The sequence below is a fragment of the Mus caroli genome, unplaced genomic scaffold (assembly GCF_978045245.1).
Source record: "Mus caroli unplaced genomic scaffold, Mus_caroli_1 scaffold_2, whole genome shotgun sequence".
NCBI lineage: Eukaryota > Metazoa > Chordata > Mammalia > Rodentia > Muridae > Mus > Mus caroli.
This window is the reverse complement of record NW_028227257.1, coordinates 158467953-158487375: the sequence shown is the minus strand read 5'-3', so window position 1 is coordinate 158487375 and position 19423 is coordinate 158467953. Positions and strand designations below refer to the sequence as shown.

Sequence of the window (19423 nt, the reverse complement as noted above, 5' to 3'; positions counted from 1 at the left end):
ATGACTTGGTCAAGGAAGTATTGAAGCAAGAGATAAAAGCCTTTTTGTAGTTTAATGAAAATGAAGCCACAACATACCCAAACTTATGGGACACAATGAAAGCATTCCTAAGAGGAAAACTCATAGCCCTGAGTGCATCCAAAAAGAAACTAGAGAGAGCATACACTACCAGCTTGACAGCACACCTAAAAGCTCTAGAACAAAAGGAAGCAAATTCACCCAAGAGGAGTAGACATCAGGAAATAATCAAACTCAGGGCTGATATCAACTAAGTAGTAACAAAAAGAATTAGTCAAAGAATCAACCAAACCAGGAGCGGGTTCTTTCAGAAAATCAACAAGATAGATAAACCAAAGAGAAGGGCACCTGGGTGCAGCTGAAGCATCATTCTGAGCCACCCAGAGAAGCACACTTTGTGAGGACTAACAGAAAAGAGCCTGAGCTGTTGGAGCCCATTCCATACGAATTCATGGCCTAATGTACACAAAGAAATAAAATACCAGCACCAGGAAAAAAAGGGGGGGGGGAGACATAACAACAGAACCTGAGGAAATCCAAAACACCATCAGATCCTACGAAAAAGGGCTATTCTCAACAAAACTGAAAAACCTGGATGAAATGGACAACTTCCTAGACAGATACCAGGTACCAAAGTTAAATCAGGATCAGATTAATGACCTAAACAGTCCTATATCCCCTAAAGAAATAGAAGCAGTCATTAATAGTCTCCCAACCAAAACAAGCCCAGGACTAGATGAGTTTGGTGCAGAGTTCTATCAGACCTTCAAAGGAGACCTAATTCCAGTTCTTCTCAAACTATATCACAAAATAGAAACAGAAGGTACTCTACCCAATTCATTCTATGAAGCCACAATTACTCTTATACCTAAACCACATAAAGACCCAACAGAGATAGAGAACTTGAGACCAATTTCCCTTATGAATATCGATGCAAATATACTCAATAAAATTCTTGCAAACCAAATCGAAGTACACATCTAAACATTCATCCATCATAACCAAGTAGGCGTCATTCCAGGGATGCGGGGATTGTTTAAAATACAGAAATCTATCAGTGTAATCCATTATATAAACAAACTCAAAGACAAAAACGACATGATCATCTCATTAGATGCTGTGAAAGCATTTGACAAAATCCAACACCCATTCATGATAAAAGCCTTGGAGAGATCAGGAATTCAAGGCCCGTACCTAAACATAATAAAAGCAATCTACAGCAAACCAGTAGCCAACACAAACTAAATGGAGAGAAACTTGAAGCAATCCCACTAAAATCAGGGACTAGACAAGGTTTCCCACTTTCTCACTACCTATTCAATAAAGTATCTGAAGTCCTAGCCAGAGCAATTAGACAAGAAAAGGAGGCCAAAGGGATAGAAATTGGAAAGGAAGAAGTCAAAATATCACTATTTGCAGATGATATGATAGCATACATAAGTGACCCCAAAAATTCCACCAGAGAACCCCTAACCTGATAAACAGCTTCAGTGCAGTAGCTGGATATAAAGTTAACTCAAACAAATCAGTGGCCTTTCTCTACACAAAGGATAAACAGGCTGAGAAAGAAATTAGGGAACAAACACCCTTCTCAATAGTCACAAGTAGTATAAAATACCTTGGTGTGACTCTAACTAAGAAAGTGAAAGATCTGTATGATAAGAACTTCAAGTCTCTGAAGAAAGAAATCAAAGAAGATCTCAGAAGGTGGAAAGATCTCCCATGCTCATGGATTGGCAGGATCAAGAGTGAAAATGGCTACCTTGCTGAAAGCAATCTACAGATTCAATGCAATCCCCATCAAAATTCCAACTCAATTCTTCACAGAGTTAGAAAGGGCAATTTGCAGATTGATCTGGAATAACAAAAAACCTAGGGTAGCAAAAACTCTTCTCAATGATAAAAGAATCTCTGGTGGAATCACCATGCCTGACATCAAGCTGTACTACAGAGCAATTGTGATAAAATCTGTATGATACTGGTATAACTACAGACAAATAAACCAATGGAATAGAATTGAAGACCCAGAAATGAACCCACACACCTGTGGTAACCTTATCTTTGACAAGGGAACTAAAAACCATCCAGTGGAAGAAAGACAGCATTTTCAACAAATGGTGCTGGCACAACTGGCAGTTATCATGTAAAAAAATGCAAATTGATCCTTTCTTCTCTCCTTGTAATAAGGTCAAGTCTAAGTGGATCAAAGAACTCCACCTAAAACCAGAGACACTGAATTATAGAGGAGAAAGTTGGGAAAAGCCTCGAAGATATGGGCACAGAGGGGGAATTCCTGAACAGAACAGCAATGGATAGTGTTGTAAGATCAAGAATTGACAAATGTGACCTCATATAATTGCAAAGCTTCTGCAAGGCAAAAGACACCGTCAATAAGACAAAAAGGCCACCAACAGATTGGGAAAGGATCTTTACCAATCCTAAATCAGATAGGGGACTAATATCCAATATATAAAGAACTCAAGAAGGTGGACCCCATTAAAAAATGGGGCACAGAGCTAAACAATAATTCTCAACTGAGCAATACAAAATGGCCGAGAAACACCTGACAAAATGTTCAACATCCTTAATCATCAGGGAAATGCAAATCAAAACAACCCTGAGATTCCACCTCACACCAGTCAGAATGGCTAAGATCAAAAATTCATGTGACAGCGATTGCTGGCGAGGATGTGGAGAAAGAGGAACACTCCTCCATTGTTGGTAGGATTGCAAGCTTGTACAAGCACTCTGGAAATCAGTCTGGTGGTTCCTCAGAAAATTGGACATAGTACTACTGGAGGATCCAGCAATACCTCACCTGGGCATATATCCAGAAAATGTTCCAACATGTAATGAGGACACATGCTCCACTTTGTTCATAGCAGCCTTATTTATAATAGCCAGAAGCTGAAAAGATCCCATATGTCCCTCAACAGAGGAATGGATATAGAAAATGTGGTGCATTTATACAATGGAGTACTACTCAGATATTAAAAATAATGAATTTATGAATTCTTAGGCAAATGGATGGATATGGAGGGTACGATACTTAGTGAGGTAACCCAATCACAAAAGGACTCACATGATATGCACTCACTGGTAAGTTGATATTAGCCCAGAAACTTAGAATACCCAAGATACAATTTGCAAAACACAGGAAGCTCAAGAAGAACGAAGACCAAAGTGTGGACACTTTGCCCCTTCTTATATTTGGGAACACAACACCCATGGAAAGAGTTACAGAGACAATGTTTGGAGCTGAGACGAAAGGAAGGACCATCCAGAGACTGACCCTCCCGGAGATCCATCCCATAATCAGCCACCAAACACAGGCACTATTGCATACATTAGCAAGATTTTGTTGAAAGGACCCTGATATGGTTGTCTCTTGTGAGACTCTGCCAGTGCCTGGCAAATACAGAAGTGGATGCTCACAGTCATCGATTGGATGAAATACAGGGCCCCTAAAGTAGGAGCTAGAGAAAATACCCAAGGAGCTGGTCTTTTTGTGTGCGTCTGTACTGAAAACTTAATGGGCAGTTGCAAGCACATTGGTAATTACCTTTCTCCTTCTGTATTAATTCCACATCCACTGTAGTATTGAAGAGATAAAAATCAATGTGATAAGGAAAAATTTTGGCTGCAGAAATTTTAATTGTTTCCATATGAAGCGTTTAGTTTTAAAGTATTTCATTGTGATGAATTCAGTCAACATATCAGGAATCCATTCTTGTGAAAATAAGGCAAATAGCTTTAAAACAACATATGATGTGTTACTTTTTATTTCTATAAATGTTCTAAATTTCTTTTAAGAATCACCATTCAATAATAGTTTAAATGATTCCTGGTTATAAACTTGTCAATAAAGACCACACTCAAAATAAACAAGCAGTACAGTTGATTTGATTACCCACTCAACTAGATTTAGTGAAGCACATGTGTCCGGAGAGGCATTCTCTGAAACCACAAGTCATGAAGACTCACCTAACGGATAGATCCATCCCTTGTGGGAATTGAATATGATGCTGTTATTGGGCTACAAGACAGAAATATGATTATATAAATGAAGCTAAGGCGATGCTACTAAAAAAATAAAGGCCTAATTGTTTTTAATCCACAAATAAATAGAAATAAGAATAGTATTATACCAATTATACTGTGAAAATACTGAATATCTACATTCTGTAAAGGCAATTTATTTTGCACAAGCAATTACTTGATGTACTACGCTTTTCCAAGAAAAACATTACAATGATAATTCCATCAAAGAATTACTCCAAAAAAATTTCAAAAAACTTAGCATATTTAGGCAAATGCCTTGAGATGTTCAGAGAATAGTGCATATTCATGGTGTGTGTTATGCTTGAGAGAAAACTGTGAAAAATAAAAGCATCTATGTTCCAAAGTCTGTACATCTTAGAACAAAAGGTCTTGAAGCAACATTTCCTTAAAAGCTGAATCAGATGATCTCAGTTACGGACTTAGATATAAGTTCTTGAAAATAGTACTTGCTGATAGAATGCAACTGTATATAGGAAAGACTGCCCAAATAATACATATGGATATAACACTATATCAAAAGGTCAGAAGAAAAAGCTGTCTTGATAAATAACAAAGCCTTTTGTTTGTTTGTTTGTTTGTTTGTTTTTGTTTTTGTTTTTGTTTTTCGAGACAGAGTTTCTCTGTTTAGCCCTTGCTGTCCTGGAACTCACTTTGTAGTTCTAGGCTGGCCTCGAACTCAGAAATCCTCCTGCTTCTGCCTCCCGAGTGCTGGGATTAAAGGCGTACGCCACCACGCAAAGCCATTTTTTTAATAAAATCCAGAACCTGTATTAATAAAGTGGAAAGCTCAGTAAACTAAAAACTGAATGATATTCTTTAGCAATATGTACATTTCATAAACTAATACCAATATCATAATTAACTATAAAGCATTGGAAACTGTTCCATTAAGGATTATTCATAAATTTCAGACAGAAAAAAAGCATGTGATTAACAAAATGAATAAAATAATGTAATCACTGAACAGGTAGTATACAAAGTCAGTTGCACAATAAGGAGACAGAGTGGACCTAAAATCAACCTGCTATTTATTAAAAGATATATTGTAAGCCAACAAGATGCTTAAAACTATCTCTGATTTGAGGGTGAAGAAGTTCCATAGATTTTACGCTTCGCTGACCATCCACATATTTTCCAGACTGTTTTTTTCTTTATGGTGGAGGAACACAGAAACCAGCATGTGTGTCTATGCTCAGAAAAATAGGCAAAGCACAAAGACAAAGATGTTGTATTCAGTTCACAATTAAGGCATGCCACGCCTAGAATGGCAGTCCTATCTGTCACCATCTGAACCACTATATGCCCCTGTGTGCCTCTGCTGGGTTACTCTCCTCTGACACATATGTGCAAGGTGTCTGTGGCCAAAAGCCAGAGCTAGGGGCTGGAGAGATGACTTGGCATTAAAGAGCACTGGCTGCTCTTCCAGAGGTCCTGAGTTCAATTCCCAGCAACCATATGGTGGCTCACAACCATCTATAATGGGAACTGATGCCCTCTTCTGGTGTGTCTAAGGACAGCTACAGTATATGCTGATACATAAAATAAGTAAATAATTCTAGAAAGGAAGGAAGGAAGGAAGGAAGGAAGGAAGGAAGGAAGGAAGGAAGGAAGGAAGGAAGGAAGGAAGGAAGGAAGGGGAGAGAGAGAGAGAGAGAAGGAAAGAAAGAAAGAAAGAAAGAAAGAAAGAAAGAAAGAAAGAAAGAAAGAAAGAAAGAAAGAAAGAAAGAAAGAAAGAGAGAAAGAGAGAAAGAAAGCCAGAGCCAACCCTGTAGGCTAGAATAAGACTAGTCTTTAAAGCCTAAAATGTCTGACTTGAGCCCAATGAAGATGAGATGACAAAAGTACAGGCTCTATATGTAGAGATATGTCCAAGAGACAAGACTCACCAAGTGGGGAGCTATGGCATTCCTCCTACTAGCAGGATCACCTTTTTCTTGTTTTCTTTGATGTTGGTTAAAAAGGAAAAGGCAAGAGGTGTGTGCTGCCACACTGCCTCTGAGTTCATATGTGCATCAGTCCTATTTGTCTCTGGGGCATATTGTTTCCCTGGAGTTGTCCATCACCTCTGACTCTTGCAATCTTTCTGCCTTCTCTTTGAGGGGAAGAGTTTGATGAAAGCATTCCATTAAAGACTGGGTGCTCCAAAGTCCAGTTGTAGATCTCTATGTTAATTTGCATCTACTGCAAAAAGAAGTTTCTTTGATGAGGTTTGAGTGAGGCCCTGGCTGATCTATAGGTATACCAATATGTCACTAGGAGTTATTTTATTATTGTGTTCATTTAGCAGAATAATGGTTAGGCCCATGACCTATCTTAGACGTCTCTGGTTCCTAGCCACTAGCAATGTCAGGTATGGATTCCATCACATGGAGTGGGGACTAAATCCAATCAAAAAGGTGATTGGTTACTCCATAACATTTGTGCCATTACTAGAACAGTATATTTTTCAGGCAGGTCACTATTGGAGATCACAGGATATGTATCTGACTTCTATTTATGAGTGCCTTTTTCCTCCTCCCATAGCATGCAGAATACCTTCCAACACATATGGGAAAACATATCTTTAAAAAAAAAAAAAAAAGATAGAAAGCCAGGTAGGGACCTAAACGATCTCAAAGCTCTGTGTTAGTAACAAGTACCCAAAGCAGAGAGTTAACAAACACTGAAAGTCCATGGTAGTGATGGATGTAAACCAGCCCTGGTGTCCAAAGCCTTGGGATATGTAGCTCAGATGGAAAAGGAGCAGTAGCTACCATGTTGAGAAGGTTGGAAGACTGAAACAGATCCATCCACTAAAACAGACAACATGAGCCACCCATGCTGCTAAGGACACTCAGCCAAAACAAGCCCCTTACCTTAACCCTGCTACCTGGGTTAGCTCAAGAGAACAGGAATACTCAGAAGAAAAGCAAGATTAAACTAAGCCCAGTGAAAACTGAATAGATCTCCCAAAGGGAACAGAAGGAGGTCAGGCCAGGCAAAGAGGAGTGCTTTGGACCTGAACTATGCACTCAGAACCTGGATTCAGATCTCTAGGTTTTCTAGCCTAGCTGGAGGGCAGAGGAGCTGAATGGGGAAATGCAAACAGTCACTAGTCCTGGATGACTCTGCTTCTAAGGTGCCCAAGAAGTTCTCAAGAATTCTGAAGGTCTTTATATTTCTTGAAGGTCACAGCCTGCAAAGAAATGGAAATTTACAAAAACTGAACAATGGTTTCTTAAGAAAAGGGCTAAGGTAGCATAATGCACAGCTACTGACACCTGATTTAGGCACCTGACACTTCTGCAAATCATAGTCTGTGTGATCACTTAAGTAAAATAGTGTGATTATCACTGAAATGAAAAAAAAATACTTGAGTTTAACTTTCTAAAGCAACTGAAGGCAATGAGTTTTAAATTTGTCTCCTTTCTTCTGAGTGCAAAATATTGAAATGCTCATCTATTTATTATCCAAAAGGTACATTTCTGATAAATTAAAACACTTGGGGAAATTATTACCAGCACTACAATATGAATAAATTCTTTACCTCCTGGCTGTAACCTTTGCAAGCTAACATTTATCATTCACATCACATGAAATCGCCACAAACCTAATTCTGCTAGTGCCAACATTGAAACACTGTGCAAAGTCTGTGATTATAAATGTTTGTGTCATTTTTGTAATTATGGGGACAGGTTGATTAGTTGACAAGGTTTGTGTTCTCCCCAAAGGAACAAAATGCAAAATGAGGAAGGACATCAGGGCATAGAATAGAATTGTGCCTTTCTTCTGTGCTGATAAACCCAAAAGAAGAAGAAGAAGGAGGAGGAGGAGAAGAAGAAGAAGAAGAAGAAGAAGAAGAAGAAGAAGAAGAAGAAGAAGAAGAAGAAGAAGAAGAAGGAGGAGGAGGAGGAGGAGGAGGAGGAGGAGGAGGAGGAGGAGGAGGAGGAGGAGGAGGAGGAGGAGGAGGGGGTGGAGTTGGAAGCTTGTGTAAACCAGAAAACAAAACAGTCCAAGGCAATTTGGCAGAACAATCAGACCTATCAATCACTTATGTCCTGGTTATCCACCTCAGAGGGCACTGTCGTGAGAAGCCACTCCTGAGTAATACTCAGCCTCTGTTTTAGGTTGTCCTGGTGCAGAAAAGAGGCTGAAAACTAAGCTAATATAAATTCTACAAAACATAGAAATACTTAGAAATTCTGAAATTTCAATATTCATACCCATATGTGTATTTTTAAATATTTTTATAAATGTGTTCTTGGCATGCATTTTCTTTTCTTCTTTTATCCTGCTTCCTTCCCTGAATCCAATCTGCTTCCCTCCCCTCTTGAGAACCCTTGTTATAAAACACATATTCTTTCCTATGTTTTATAAATATGTGTATATGTTCTTACTTGCTGGGTCTCAAGTTTTACCACTATGGAAAGTATTGAAGTAAATATCTTTGAAATTATTTTTATTTACTAGAATTGTAATTGTTAGAGATAGACTGCAGGGGTAATAGGATTACTGAGAGAAGAGATGTTTTGTTTGTTTGTTTTCTTATTGTGAGTCTTTTTCCTTGAGGAGTGTAACAGTTGGCATTGGCTTCAGTGATCTGTGAATATACACTTGTTCTGACACCCTGTCTATAAGAATTATGTTTCTTTGTAAGCTTTGCTCATGCATGTGGGGTAAAATGATCATGCCCCCACCCTTGCCAAAGCACCCTCGGTGCTGACTTATTTTATTTCTTTGCTCATCTTGATCTTCTCATCAGAATCTTTTATCTGTGTTCCTGCTGGTCTGTACAGTTGGGCTTTTATCTTTCTTTTATTGAGATAGGAATTGAACCTAGGCTCTCAAACACTGAGCCACTCACACCCCCCAGTTCCTTAGCTATTTATGGTGAGCAAATATGTATGCTTTCTGACTCCTGAATTCTGATTAAGGTATTTATAGCCCTACGTGCTTCATGAATTCATGTGGATTTTCTTCCCAGAGTTTTATTGGTTGTTTTATTAACATTTATCTTTGGAGCATTGGATATTTGTTTTATATGTGATGACAAGCCAGTGACCTAGTTAGTAAAAGTGTACTGAGCATCTACTGTTCACACAACGCCACGTCTGTCAGATAATGTGGATGCAAACTTCCAGAGAACTGCAAACCCCTCACCAACAATGCCTACCACGCAAGGTCAGGAGTCCAACAGGAGGATTAGAAACTTAAGTAAGCATCTGTACCACATACAGCTCTCTTTTGCTATTGAACAAAAGCATCATAGACAAAGGTCTGAAGCAGCAAGGGTTGGGAGACAGCTCTGGGAATAAAGTGCTTTACCTTGCAAGCACAGAAACCTGAGGTTGGATCCTCAGAGCCCACATAAAATTAAGACAATCATGATGACCACTAGAAAAGCATTAGGGAGGCAGAGACAGGGACCTCAGGGGCAGGCTGGCTGTCTAGACTGTCAGGAATTGTCAGACTCCTGGCTCATAGGCAAACCCTGGCTCGATAACTAAAGTGGAGAACAATCAAGAAAGACATCCACTGTTGAACTCCTGGCCTACCAACATACAGAGAGAGACAGATAGACAGATAGAGAGACAGACAGAAGCAGAGAGAGAGAGAAAGACAGAGAGACAGAGAGATAAACAGAGGGAGGGAGAGGGAGAGGGGGGAGGGGGAGGGAGAGGGGGAGGGGGAGGGGAGGGGGGAGGGGGAGGGGGGAGGGGGAGGGGGAGAGAGAGCACAATAGCAACAAACACCAGGGAGTAACCACAAATATAGGCATGGGTTCTGTGTTCATTCTCTAGGGATGCCACAATAAGTCATAGACAATATGGCTTTACCAGCATAACTGTTGTCTTCCATTCTAGAGGCTCAAAGTATGAGGTCACAGTATCATCAGTAGGTTTTCTCTGAGATCTTGTCAATGCAGTATTCCGAATGTGTGTGTGTGTGTGTGTGTGTGTGTGTGTGTGTGTGTGTGTGTGTGTGTGTAGTTGCCAATGGAATCAAGAAGACAATGAAAGCCAGCAGAGGTGGTCAGAATCCTATGCATCAGGAGTTAAGGGGGTTGACAGGTGCCGGTTGTGAGTGCCTAGAACCTTAACTGCTGACCTGTTGTTCCAACCCCAGCCAGAAAACTTTCGTTAGATTTTCTTAACTGTCTCCTGAAGTTCTGGGGATTCAAGAATAAACAAGAAAGGGATTCCACATTTAGAAATATAGTCCTCAGGTTGGAAGGCATGAAATGGTGGGTGATGCTCAAGGATGCAGGGATCAGGTATAATAGGACAGAAAGGGGCCTACAGTCTGTCTATGAAGGGCATCCTTGATCTTCCAGGAGGTATGTTATCTTTCTAAATAATTGTTTTGGGGGCTAGAGAAATGTCTCCGTGGTTAAGAGCACAACCTGCTCTTGTAGAGCATATTCCTATCATCCCCCTGGTAGCTCACAACCTTTTATAACCCTAGTGCCAGGGGATTCAGCATCTTCTAGCCTCCACTGGCACTAGGCAGTCATGTGATATGCAGACAAAGCACTCATATGCCTAAGACAAATAAACAAGTACAAAATTTAAAAATGAAATATTTTATTTAATATTCACACATGAACATAATACATTTTGGCTAAGTCCACCCTCCCATCATCTCACTCTCCGTCTTTTCTCACCACTTTCCCTCCCCCCCCCCAAAAAAAAAAAACTCCATGTGGTCTCTCTGTGTTAAATACCTTCTGAATCCTTTCATTGTATGGAATGAGGTACTGGAGCAGGGGTAGCATGTCAGGGGCCTCCGACCAGAAGAAAACATCCTCCCGCAACAGCCATCACATGTCAATAGCTTCATAGTCAAGAGTTGGAACTTCACAAGCCCCTCCCTAGCCATGTTCCAATAGGATTGGCTTGATCCTATGGAAGAATTAGTGTAGCAACTTGTGTTCTCATGCTAATTATGTTACCCAAAAAAACTGTTTACAATGTCCTACACAAAGGCTAAAAGAAGCCTGTCCCCAGTTAGCTCTGACTGGGAAATAAAGTTGTCAACGGCCAATGGCTAGGCAGGGTGAAAGAGGCAGGACTCTTTGGATTCCCCCAGCAAGAAACACAGGGGAGAGAAAGAATGGAGTCTGCCATGAGAGGGGCTTAGGACTGACTACCCTGTGTAGGAAAGGACGATTAGACAGATGAAATGTAGGTACTAAGGGAGAGTGGTCCCATAAGAGAGCTGCCCAGAAGGAAGCAGGGCAGCAAAGATAAAATATAGATTTACAAAATGTTAACTCAGGAATACCAGAGGGGAGTGTGTGCTAGCCATGGGGAGGTACAGGAAACGTACAGTCACTGAGCTAGTAAGGTATATTAAAAATAATGCTGCGTATATTATTTTTTCAGGAATCCAAAGAGCTCTAGTAGCTGGCTAGAAATGCCTGTGACTCACAAGGAGCTCAATGCAAATTAACTATTCATCCATACACATTAGGCTTCACTGTGGCAATTTCTAAACAAAACTTGTTTAGTTGTTTCTCTTCCACTGCCCTTCTCCCCTGTTTCCTTCCTCCTTTGTGCCTGACTAGTCCCAGTATTCATGTTCAATGGAATCTACAATACTGACTGAGACTGAATAGAGATAACTTGATAGATGCAAGGTCAAGAACGTCTTTATTCTCAGAATCTTTGTTCCTCACTCACATGGCAGTTATTCGGATTCTTTGCCATCTTCAGTTTATTTTTGTTACATTATTATTCTGATACATCAATTCAGACTTTACGTATTAGAGTCAAATTAAAATTTAGTGACAGGCAACTTTATCTGTTTCTAAAAATGTCAAGTGTATATAGTACATATTTATTACATATACATATATTATACTATAAAATATGTAAAAACTTAATATTGAATTTTTATATTTTCTGTCATTCAGGTGAAAATGAGATATGTAGTAGATTTGGCCTACATATTCTAAGAAAGGTCCAGGTCTCATACCTCCTGTGAATCTGTGTCCCTTTTTCACATCACCAAACTCTTCTTGCTTTTATTTTCTTCCCCTCTTCCTCCCAAAGTCCTAGACCTCCAGACACCTGGAGGAAAACATACAACCAGAAGAATAATGTGAGTGTGCTGGGCGTGGTGGCGCACGCCTTTAATCCCAGCACTTGGGAGGCAGAGGCAGGCGGGTTTCTGAGTTCAAGGCCATCCTGGTCTACAAAGTGAGTTCCAGGACAGCCAGGACTACACAGAGAAACCTGTCTCAAAAAAAACCAAAAAAAAAAAAAAAAAAAAGAAAGAAAGAAAGAAAAAGAAGAAGAAGAAGACTGTGAGTGGATGCCTAACAAGCACAGTTTACATCCATAGGTCTTACTTATCCAAAGAAAAACACTGTACAGTTTCTGGAGTTCAGAACTTTTTATAATTATCCATAGGTGTCTCTAAAGGGGAAGAACCAAAAATACTGAGACCTCCAAGACGACCTCGGAAACCCAAAACATTAAATAACCCTGAAGACTCCACATACTACTATCTACTTCATGTAAGTGGCTCATCCTTACAATTAAACTGAAGACCGGCATTGGGCTGTCTCAAAAGAAGGCCTTGCATCATGAAGGCCCTCCTTGGATTCTACTTCACAGATATCCCACTCAATACCCCCTTTGTTTTTCTCTAGTCCTCTTCCTCATGGTCCTGCCCTCTCTTGTAATCCTGGACCTACACTGTGTTCTCCCAGAAACTTTTTTCTGGTAGTCACTTTTCTTAGTTTCATTATTGTGAAGAAACTGCAATTATAAAGGAAAACATTTAATTGGGGTTAGCTTACAGTTTCAGAGGTTTAGTCCATTATCATCACGGTAGGAAGTATGGCAGCATGAAGGTAGATATGGTGCTGGAGAAGGAGCTGAGAGTTCTACATCTTGATCTGCAGGCAACAGAAAAGAGAATGTGATAACACTGGGAATAGCTTGAGCATAGAAGATCACAAAGCCCGCCCCCATGGTAACATACTTCCTCCAACAAGGCTACATCTCCTAACAGTGCCACTCCCTTTGGACCAAGCATTCAAACCATGAGTCTATGGGAGCTATTCCTATTCAAACTTATCACTTATCTGAGTTTATATACAAATATCAGCCTAAAAAGGGAAGTCCATTGTGGGAAAACCCTCCAGACAGAGACCTTCATTTAAATGAGTATGGTGTCATAAAAGCAGTGAAAGAGAAGTGAATGTTGGTTGGGCTTCTGCAAATTCCAGGCCAATAGTGAGATGTATTCATAACCATTGTGATAGCTGATCCTAGAACCAGTTCTTAATGTTATGTTCACATCTCCCTCACCTACCATAAGGATAATAAATATTATACAATATGATTTCATATTACTATATATTATATCTTTTCAATTCTTCTACTCCCTTTAGAAGTCAACCCAAGAAGAAAAACGGAGACCAGGAAAAGACAGGTAATTATCTTTTCTAAATTATAACACCATTTTGTTCAAATAAAACTATAAATCTTTATGTTCAAATTTAATTACAAATCACATATATTTGGAGAATAGATGATTCCAACACATGTATATGCTAGGTGTGAGGACTACATGGAACCTATAAATTAAATATACTGAGCCAGAGCTATACAAAGCTTTCCCTTAGAACTCAAATATGATTTGGATGCATTACATCATTGGGAATGACTGCTTTTCTCTGCCCTTTTAATAATGGTGAATAAGTGATCAGAACACTTCAATATCCACAGATGTTCTTTCCCTTTTTATTTTATGGTCTCTTGATACATGTTAAATGTCACATTTTATACTTTTTGAGGATTCTTAGGACAGCAAGGGCTGTGGTTTTTGTAGGTATGACACACTTATCCTCACGTGATTTCCCCTTCCCTATATTATTTCAGTCTTTCAATACTTCAATATTTTGACATTTTAATCTTTGACATTTAAGCATGTCAGCTGACTTTCAGACAATGTTAGAAATGGAGGAGGGTGCTTTTATTTAACATAAATAGAATTCCCTGTTACCTGGGGGTACCTATCACAGAAGTCAGTTGAGGGTATAGATGAACCATTTGAAAATGCTTTGAAGTAACTCATCAAGGCCATTTCTCACAACAGTTATCTATGAGCCTGGTGTGAATGTGAATGTAGACTGGCCAAACTGGACACCACTATCCCTGGCAGTTCTAGAAATTACCTGTTCATGTTAACTTAAATCTGATTTAAAAAAAAAAAAACAGTCCAGCAACTAATGATTTATCAATGTAAGAGATGGGGGATTCTTTTAATTAACAGGATGTGCTGGTTTTTACATTTCAAGATTTCTCCCATATAGCATGTATGTGATGCTCTTAAGTTACAAAAATTCTTCAAAAGAAGAAAACATTTAGCCTGTAAGTCAAGTGAATAGAAATCAGACTGATTGAGTAGCATGTTTGTGTGTTCATTTGCAGTCAAGGAAAGTTATTGGGTTTGGAAGATTTCTATTATAAGGAATTTTTGCCTACTCATTATGGACCCAAGGCACATAGCTCTAATGCAAGAGAATGGAAAGCACAGAAGGAACCGCAGGCTCAACGCATTGAGAATAATGAGAGGTAATATGTACAGTCGGAATCACACTTACTGATAAAATTTGAATGGGAATTCAAAAATTCTAATTTAAGCAATTTTGTTTTATGTAGTGGTGAATTAGTTAAACCACGTTAGCTCTGGTGGGTCTTACTCGCTCTGCATCTGCCCAAGAGCTCTCTGGATTCGTGAATGAAAGACGCATAAACACCAGCTAATTTTGATATGCCTTGATTAGCTCCATGGCTGGGCACTTCTAAACCTCCCCACACAGCTAGTACACAGTTCCCTCCAGTATTCCTGACTTAACATCTTCTAAATCTATATTTTATCTTTGCTGTCCTGTTACCTTCTGAGAAGCCCCGCCCCCATAGGGTCACATTCCCTTTCTACCTACATTGTTGGATGCTTTCTCTCTTGCAGCTCTTAAATATGATCCTTCTCCCTCTGAGTCATGGCAATTCTCCTCCTCCCTCCTCTCTTCCACAGGCTGATAGATCCCTACCTACTGTGAAGCCTTTATATCCCAGAAACACTGCAGCAACCATGGATGTGTATTTAGTGTCTACTAGAATAAGGATGCCAGAGCTGGCAATGGTTGAATGCTTGCTTTGTTCTAGGCACTATGCTTTTATCTCATTGAACTGGTGAGACAGTTACTATGGCTGCCCTCTTTTGAGTGTGGAAAATATGTCTCCAGAGTTGAGTGACTATAAATAGTCACCTACATAATAATTGATGGAGCAGGAAAATTTGAACACAGGATATTGTAAACAAAGAGTCAATGACTTTAACCACTGTTTAATATTGCCAAGTTATTCAAAGCATCATACTGGTAGCTTAAGGAAGTGGTAGATATCAGGTACCAAAGCGATAATCTTCACATCAAAAAATCTTGAGGTCAGAGGGAAATGAGGTTCACATATCAATGCTGAACAAGATAACTCCAAGAGGTGAGGACTTTTTCTAAACTAAGGAAGACTGTAGAGATGGTAATTCATAGCAGTAGTATGTAAGATCAATAAGATCCTGGATTTAAAACAGAAAACAAACACAAAGAATAGCTCTAAATTACAATTTGGAACAATTAACAAAACTTGAGACTAAATTTTATGCCTAATTGTATTATTTCATAAAGAATAGCTTTATGTGTACATGAGTACAGCCAGAGCTGCAACTATATATACACCAACTGTTGACACTACTCAGTAAAGTTTAAGTATGCCTGGGTAAGGGTATACCACACAAACATAGTTCTTCATGGACTTTTTAAATTGATAAATTAAAATTGTGTACATTTATTATATAAAATACAGTACTTTGAAATACATGAATAGCTAGCTAGAACTGATTAAAATTGCATAGCCTTAAAATTTTCAAACAATCAATGTATTGCTTTGAATTATCCTCACTATTTAGTAGATCTCTTAAATGTATTCCTACTGACTGAACTCTTATAGCCTTTAATTAATGCATCCCCAAAACCCCTGCCTCAAAGCCCTGATGTGCACTTTTCTGTGAATTTGACTTTTTAGGTTCTACACATGAGTGGGGTCCTCAGAACTTCTCTGACATTTCACTGAGCATAATGTCTTCCAGTTCTATCCACATTGCCAAGAAGTTTTACTTCTTATGGCTGAATGATATCCCATGAGGAATAACAACCATTTCATCAATTCATCCATTGATGGAAATGTGGCCTAAGTGCATGTCTTTGGTGTTGTGAATGACACTGCAGTGGACATTAGACTATAGGAACCTCTCAGAAGATTCATTTTGTTTCCTTTGGCTATGTACCTGGCGATGAGATTGGTTGTTTCACTAATAGTAGTTGCTTTGTTTTTGAGGAATGTGTCTTAGTTAGTTAGGGTTTCTATTCCTGAACAAACATCATGACCAACAAATAAGTTGGGGAGGAAAGGGTTTATTCAGCTTACACTTCCACATTGCTGTTTAGCACCAAAGGAAATCAGGACTGGAACTCAAGCAGGTCAAGAAGCAGGAGCTGATGCAAAGGCCATGGAGGGATATTACTTACTGGCTTGCTTCCGCTGGCTTGTTCAGCTTGCTTTCTTATAGAACCCAAGGCTACCAGCCCAGAGATGATATCACCCACAAGGGGCCCACCCCACTTGATCCCTAATTAAGAAAATGCCCCATAGCTGGGTCTCATGGAGGCACTTCCCCAACTTAAGCTCCTTTCTCTGTGGTAACTCCAACCTGGGTCAAGTTGACACACAAAACCAGACAGTACATAATGTATTTGCTGTCCTCTATAATGGTTACATTCTCACCAATACTGTACATTAGGTAATAGTGTGAGGTCATATCTTTTTTTTTTTTTTTTTTTTTTTTTTTTTTTTTTTTTTTTTTCGAGACAGGGTTTCTCTGTATAGCCCTGGCTGTCCTGGAACTCACTTTGTAGACCAGGCTGGCCTCGAACTCAGAAATCCGCCTGCCTCTGCCTCCCAAGTGCTGGGATTAAAGGCGTGTGCCACCACTGCCCGCCTGTGAGGTCATATCTCATTGTGATTTTAAATTGTATATTCTTGATGATTGATAATATTGGCCATATTTTTTTAATTTTAAAATAAAGCTCACATAACTTGACCATTTTACTTGACCATTTTGAAATGTCCAATTCAGTGGGCTTAATATGTTCAGATTATAACAGTGCTGTGGTGGTGGTGGTGGTGGTGGTGGTGGTGGTGGTGGTGGCTCAAGTCTTTAATCCCAGCACTTAAGAGGCAGAGGAAGGCCGATCTCTGTGAATTCTAATACAGACTGATCTACAGAGGGAGTTCTAGGACAGCCAGGGCCACACTATCTTGGGGGATAAAAAGAGGTGAAAAAATATATTACATTATTTCAAATCTACCACTAACTTCAAGATATGTCTTTGACTCCCAATATCACAGCCCTACCACCCTTGTTCCCTAGCAACCACTAATCAATTTCCTTTTTAAAACTGCTTAGTTACAACACTTCATATAAATGGAAATATACATGTGGCCTGATTGCTCTGGCTACTTCCTTTAGCCTATATTTGTTTTTATTTTTATTTTTTTATTTTGGGGTCTGTAGCATATGTATGTGAGCATTAGCACAGATGTGCCATGGCATTCATGTGGAAGTCAGAATGAAACATTTGGAAGCTATTTTTTTGCCTGCTAACTTTTTGTTTTTAGGCAAGTTTTCTTGTTTCTCACTGCTACGCTATGTACTCCAGACTTCTGAGCAATTCTCTACCATCTTGCTGTAGGAGTGCCAGGATTACATATATCCAACACTACAGATGGCTTTTAACAAATGTCAGAGATCTGAACTCAGATCACCAGGCCTACATACCAAATGTGCATACCTACTGAGCCATCTCTCTAGCCTAACATAATGGTTACACAGTCTTTTAAGGTGTTGAACCTGAAGATTTTCTAGTCCTGTTTAATGACTATATCATTTTATTGTCTATGCAAACTTTAAATAGTCAGGAACTTGACTTTTTTTATTTCTAGTCTGAGTAGTACTGTACTGATTCTGACATCTTTTGTTCCTAGAATGTGATATTCATTTAATCTTGAATTGGATTTTTTGTGTGTGAATTTTGATTATTTGTGTGCCTTCTTTGGAGAAACGTCTCTTCAGGTCCTTTGCCCAGTTTAAACCAATTCATTTGTTTTTAGTGAGCTGTTTGAATTCCTTCTAGATTTTGGATATTGTCCCCATTAACCATAGGATCATTTCTTACCCTTTAGTGGGCCATCTCTTCACTGTTTTGACTCTTTTTCTTTGCTGTATAGAAGTTCTTATCCTATTTGCCTTGTTTCTTTTGTTATAATCTGATCTATATTTACTATTGTCACTGATTTGGTGGTGACATCTAAACATCCTTTGTCCAAACCAGTGTTGAAAACAGTTTCCTCTGTGTTATCTTCAAGCACATTTGCTATTTTAGGTGGTAGTTTAAATCTTTAATCTTCTCTAATGAACTTCTATTTGTGCTGTAAAGTAAGTCTTGAGTATCATTCTTTTGTATGTGAATGTCCAGTTTTTCCAAAATTGTTTGTTAAAGACACCATCTTTACTCTGCTGTAAGATCTTGGCATCTTAGATGAATCCACTGGCCTAAAAATGAATCTAATTATGTGTAAGGCCTCTGTTTCATTTTCTCTCAGTCTCTGTGTCTGTTTTTATGCCAGTTTTGAAGAGATTGTGTATGCTACCACTTTTTTATAATATTTTAAATCAAATAATGTAATATCAACAGTCTTACTCTTTGTACTTGCTATTTAGGGTCTTTTGTACTACCAAATGGATAGTTAGGATTTGTTTTTCCTATTACATTTTTAAAAAGTTGGAATTTTGATAGTGACTGTGTCAATCTTGTAGGATGATTTATGTGATGTGGACATTTTAATAAAATTAACTCTTACAATTGATGAGTATTATATATATTTCCATATATTTGTATTTTTCCATTTTAACAGTGGAAAGGTCATACCTTTATGAACTTGCATTTTCTTGCTTAAATTTATTGCAAAGTATTTTGTATTTTCTGAAATCATCATTGAAATTATTTTCTTGATTTTGATTTTGAACAGCTTAGTGTCTTTATGGGTTCTGAATAAATAAAAACTGGTGAAAGGAATCAGTGGGTAAAGAATGTCACTGAATAAAGAGCAGTAGAGGGTTTGGTCTCAGTCACTCCCAAGATTAAATTTAGGGAGGTGCTCTTGAACAATAATGAGCAATGTAGAATGTTGAGGGAATATCTGGGTTTTAATTAAGGCAAGAAGATGTAAGG

At 38.8% G+C, this 19423-nt stretch overlaps 1 protein-coding gene across 1 annotated transcript in view; it reads left to right on the top strand.

The window, feature by feature from the left end:
* The window catches only part of Myo3a (myosin IIIA), a 232111-nt gene that overhangs the window by 204455 nt on the left and 8233 nt on the right, over positions 1-19423 (top strand). Inside the window, exons 30-32 of the mRNA XM_021155802.2 lie at positions 12474-12580; positions 13463-13503; positions 14505-14648. Coding sequence (XP_021011461.2) covers positions 12474-12580; positions 13463-13503; positions 14505-14648 — 292 coding nt within the window. The remainder of the gene's footprint in view (positions 1-12473; positions 12581-13462; positions 13504-14504; positions 14649-19423) is intronic.